At 41.9% G+C, this 5,112-nt stretch overlaps 1 protein-coding gene across 1 annotated transcript in view; it reads right to left on the minus strand.

Annotated features, from left to right (window-relative positions):
• LOC104981601 (G-protein coupled receptor 64) overlaps positions 1-5,112 on the minus strand; it is a gene marked incomplete at its 5' end in the record, with an annotated part of 20,145 nt that overhangs the window by 11,153 nt on the left and 3,880 nt on the right. Inside the window, 3 exons of the mRNA XM_010830787.1 lie at positions 38-321; positions 976-1,075; positions 4,054-4,322. Coding sequence (XP_010829089.1) covers positions 38-321; positions 976-1,075; positions 4,054-4,322 — 653 coding nt within the window. The remainder of the gene's footprint in view (positions 1-37; positions 322-975; positions 1,076-4,053; positions 4,323-5,112) is intronic.

The raw sequence follows: 5,112 nt of genomic DNA on the forward strand, positions 1-5,112 counted from the left end.
GTGTCATCCAGTGGTTATTTTTTGCTGTAGAGCTTACCTTGTAAGGTATTGAAGATGGCAAAGAGATACATGAAGGTGACATTAACTGGTCCCCAGGCGAAGAAGGCAAAGCCCCAAGTAATTCCTAGTAAAAATGTAAGGCCAGCGACGCTCCTGAGGTCTTGAATACTAGTTTTTCTCTGGGCTCCCAGTTGCTTCTTCCTTTTAATTCGACAGAGCTGAACCAGGACCACAATGAACATGCTGACGTTCAGCAAAAATATCACACAGAAATACCCCACAACCGTGATATAGAATACAGCATTGCTGTTGATCCAGCAACTGGAATTGGGGGGAAAAACAGGGAAAACATGTGTTTTGGTTTTTTCTTGCTGAAATATGGTTGAAAATGGTAACAATGAACCTATATTGTTTTACTGAAACATTATCCTATAAGCACAAAATTTAAAAAAGGATAAAACCTCTGACCTCCATAGCCACTTAACAGCTCTAAGGGAAGAAATCCAAGAGAGTTTATTTCAGGAAATCTGGTGATTGAAAGTATTTTAAAAATATTATTTGAAAACACTAAAAGATTTTATCCTCTTTCAATCCTAGTAAGTCTATTCCATGAATCTTTACTAATATAGTATAGCTTGTATTTTATTTTTATCAGAGGCTTATAAAAGTATTTTGAAATATAATTCAATTTTTAAATACTTAAGTAGTAGTATGACGGGGAAGCCTGGTGGGCTGCTGTCTATGGGGTTGCACCGAGTCGGACACGACTGAAGCAACTTAGCAGCAGTAGCAGCAGCAGCAGCATGACTTTTCTAACTAGCTGATCTCTTTACATATATAATTGCAAAGTCTGCTGTAAATATTACTGGATTTTATTAGGATGAGAGCCACCTGATATGCTGATTAGATCCTCCATTTTTTGGAGAATTCTGCTTTCCAATTCACTTAAAATTTCGTGTCGTGCTTTGTACTCACAAGTCATCAGGTGACCCGTTGGGGAATTTCCCATAGGATCCAAGCCCATAGTTATCTGGAGATATAATCAGGACGATGGCCACAACCACAGCTGGGATGCCTGGAAGACAGGAACCACTGATCACACATAGTTCTAATAACTAAAGGTGGTGAGAAAAAAAGAGTGGAGATTTTCTGTTTTCTTCTGAAATAGCATAGCAATTCATCACACCCAGTTTCTCTGCCTTCCGGCATGTGGGTGTATGTGGCCACCTGACTAGGTCTTGTCCAGTGGACTATGGACATAAGTGATCTGCTCACCCTCTAGGCCTAGACCATAAAACCACTTGTGAGATTCTCTACTCTTTTCTCCCCAGTTGAGGGCAATCTTGGAAGCCCTGTCCTGAGACAGAGTCTCTAGCAGCTTGGATCCTAAACAAGCACAGACCAGAGACCCCCTCCACTCCTGCTAACTGGACGGCACATGAGTAAGAAGGAAATGGCAACCCACTTACCCTTACCGACCTGGAATGTAATTTTAAGGGTCAGGTGGCAGGCAAACTCCAAAATGTAAACCAAAGAATTAACCTAGTTTGGTTTTTAGTAACTTCTGGAACGGAGAAGGCAATGGCACCCCACTCCAGTACTCTTGCCTAGAAAATCCCATGGATGGAGGAGCCTGGTAGGCTGTAGTCCGTGGGGTCGCTAAGAGTCGGACACGACTGAGCGACTTCCCTTTCACTTTTCACTTTCATGCATTGGAGAAGGAAATGGCAACCCATTCCAGTGTTCTTGCCTGGAGAATCCCAGGGACGGGGGAGCCTTGTGGGCTTCCGTCTATGGGGTCGCACAGAGTTGGACACGACTGAAGCGACTTAGCAGCAGCAGCAACTTCTGGAAAACCTTCCGTTATGAATCCCAATGTCTTCAACTGATTATCTGGAATCTGCTGATGGACTGAGAAGCCTGCCCTAGTTATTTGGGGGTGTTGATTGCCACCACTGGCTCTCTCAAGGGCCCAGGGCACTTCCATTAACAGGAAGCATAATGAGGAGTCTCCTCCTTTCTTATAGTGGACTTGGACTGAGGAGTCCAAGTCCTCAGCCCTCCACCTCATCATCCCCCACCCCATTCCAACATCTCACACTCTGTGCACACAGACCAGCCTGACATCCAATCTCAAGGCTCTGGTAAATAAAGACAGCTACCTGGTACCATCTAACATGATATTTCATTAAATTCTTTTGTATTTGGACATTATGGAGACACTGACATATGGTGACTTTCTAAGAGAGACTCCTTCCTAAAAATAAAATATTGAGGGTGTGGAGCTTGTCCTTGACAAGGGAACCTGATGTTTCTGAATTCTACAAAGAAGACAAAATCCATGCCCAAGATCAGAAGCAGTGACTTATTTTTCTGGAAATAAGTGACTTATCTTGTGGAAAGGGGTTGTTCTGTACCCTTCACAAAGATATAACAACAGGCAGGATGACAAGGGAGGTAATCTGTTGTGTAGGGAATATGTGAAGGAATATTTAGCCTGAAGAAGATGGAGGAGTCTGAGAGGAGTGGCAGCTCTAATGCAGTAGAAGGGCATGCCTAAGAGATGAGAAAGCCAGCCTCAGCTGTTCTTGAGCTGTGGGAATTAGGGTAAATCACGTCTTCACCTGGTATTAGCAATAACCGCCCGTACCTTGGGGCTTTCAGGATCCTAGTTCCCTGACCAGGGATTGAACCCAGGCCTCCTGGCATTGGAAGTGTAGAGTCCAAACCACTGGACCGCCAGGGAATTCCCCTGGCTTATTTTTTATGGGGTTACTTGTGTGAAAATACATCGAGACATAAAGTATTATACATAATGTTATATATTACTTGTTGATTATCTAAAGGACTGTTCAGTGGAAGTGTCAGCTTATTATTTTTTTCCTAAGAGAGCAAAACCAAGATCGATGGGTAAGTGCTACCAGAGAGCCAAGTGAACTTAATGGAAAACCAGAACTGTAGAGCTTTAGAAAATGGTCACTGGCTGTCTTGTAAGGTATTAAAAATAAGACAACAGGTCCAAAATCGAGTTGCTTATGCTAGCCACAGTTCACCGAACTGAGACTTAACTCCATCATAGCTTTGGCTCTCCCAGAAATGAAATCTTAAACCAATCAATCAGAAATTGCCCAATCATCACTAGTTAGGTAACCTGTCTGAGAGACCCTGGAAATCCTCAGAGGAAAGTAAGCTTGCAATAACCAACCCACTTTTTTGCCTAAGTATAACTTTTGTGTCTGCCCTCTTCTGCCTATAAAAGTTTTCATTTTGTACAGCTCCTGTACAAAAGGGAGCTCCTTTTTACCTGCTAGATGGGATGCTGCCCAATTCATGAAGTATTCAATAAAGCCTGAAAGATCTCTCAAACGCACTCAGTAGAATCTTGTTTGTAATTAAAGTAATGAGCTCCCCAATAATAGAAGTATTCAAGCAGAGGTCAAATTATCTCTAGTCAAAACTAAGTCAAGTCCAGGAGGTTCCTACATTTGGTGGAGAGTTGAATGAAGAACTCTTCAAGATCTTGGGGCATCTAAGATTTAGTGACCAACAATCAACAGGTGGCATAATCAGGAATACTGGGCTGGTATGGTGATGAAGTTACATTAGACTTTATCTGTATGTTCTCTCTCTGCCCTGCTGAGCACACGGCTGTGCATGTGTGTGAATCTGGGAGGTACAGAGCAGAGTGAGGCTAGTTGGGAGCTCAGGGACTGACAGTCTGACCTCATTATCACCAAGCTAATATTTTCAAGTGACTGAGCACCTTCTGTGTGCCAGCCCCAGTTCTAGTCACTAGAGATACAAAAAAGATTCATAGCCCTAACCTCAGAGTGTTGCGGTCATAACCAATCCAGCATAAATATACAGGTATTCTAGAAATAGACTTGACAAGGCTCCTCTTTGGGCAATGAAACATGAAAAGAAGAATAAAGCTGTTTTAGAAACCTGCCAAGTGTGACCTGCTTCATCAATGTTTCTATTTGATTAAAAATCAAAACACTGGAGAAAAAGCAGGAAAAGCCCAGGCAATGTGTGAGCAAAAATAATACATACCCCAACCAAAAATGCAGAATTTAAGGATGTATTTTCGGATGTAAGTATTAAACACTTTGACAAGGGCCAGGTACATATGGAATGCTTCCAAGCCCATCCATGTGAATGAGACCAAGAGAAAATAATGCAGAAATACAGCCACTGAGATGCAGAGGCCTCTTATGTCATACAAAGCAATCCACGAGTCCAAGAGGAACACCAGGTTCAGCAGGAGCAGGGCTGCGCACAGCTGGATGAGGATTTTAGAAGGGTAATCCCTCCGGATCTTTCTAAAAGGAAAGGACAAGAAAAGAATTAGCATCACAGTCTGCTGATGCTTATGTGAGCTAGCATGTCTGAGTTCAAAGTGATTTATTTTTATTCTTTGGTGACTGTCTATATGCATAAATTTCTTCTCTTTGAGTGCATGTCTGTATGTGTGTGTGTGGTGGGTAGGTGGAGGCATTACAATTAACAATAGCAACAAAGGAAAAATCTAAACGGAATCATCTGTGATAACCATGTGGAAATTTTATGTTTATATTTCTATGGAATCTTTAACATGCTGACTACTGACCCACCCTTTCAAATAGTATGTAGTAGAGTCTCATGAGCACCTACCCCCATTTCTCCCAAACTCCTGGAAGCATCGCTGCTTCTCATACAATAGGCTCCTCTATTCAGATCTTCAAAACATAGCCAGATTCTCCTGTTATTTTATGTTACTAGTTAAAATGAGATCATGGAAACAAGAGTTCAAACTATAGCTAAATGAAACAGGCAGAGGAAAATACAGTTAATTGATGACATGTACATGTTTACGTGTGTGAAATTAGATCTGGTGAGATCATTCTGAGTAATGGCTGGCCTTATAGTAATTTAGTGTCATTAATCCTTCTAACGGTCCACTAGAAGATCTGTACTCACAGCTGGACCCTAAGTTTGGCACTAAAAGTGAATTTGTGTATTTCCTGATTAGTGTCCAAAAATCTAAATCCCAGAACTTATATACTGTTTCATTTAAAATAGTGTTGGGGAGGTGGTTCCATGGTAGCTCAGCTGGTAAAGAATCTGCCTGCA

The sequence above is a fragment of the Bison bison genome, unplaced genomic scaffold, assembly GCF_000754665.1.
Source record: "Bison bison bison isolate TAMUID 2011002044 unplaced genomic scaffold, Bison_UMD1.0 scf7180017859188, whole genome shotgun sequence".
In the NCBI taxonomy this organism is placed as follows: Eukaryota; Metazoa; Chordata; class Mammalia; order Artiodactyla; family Bovidae; genus Bison; species Bison bison.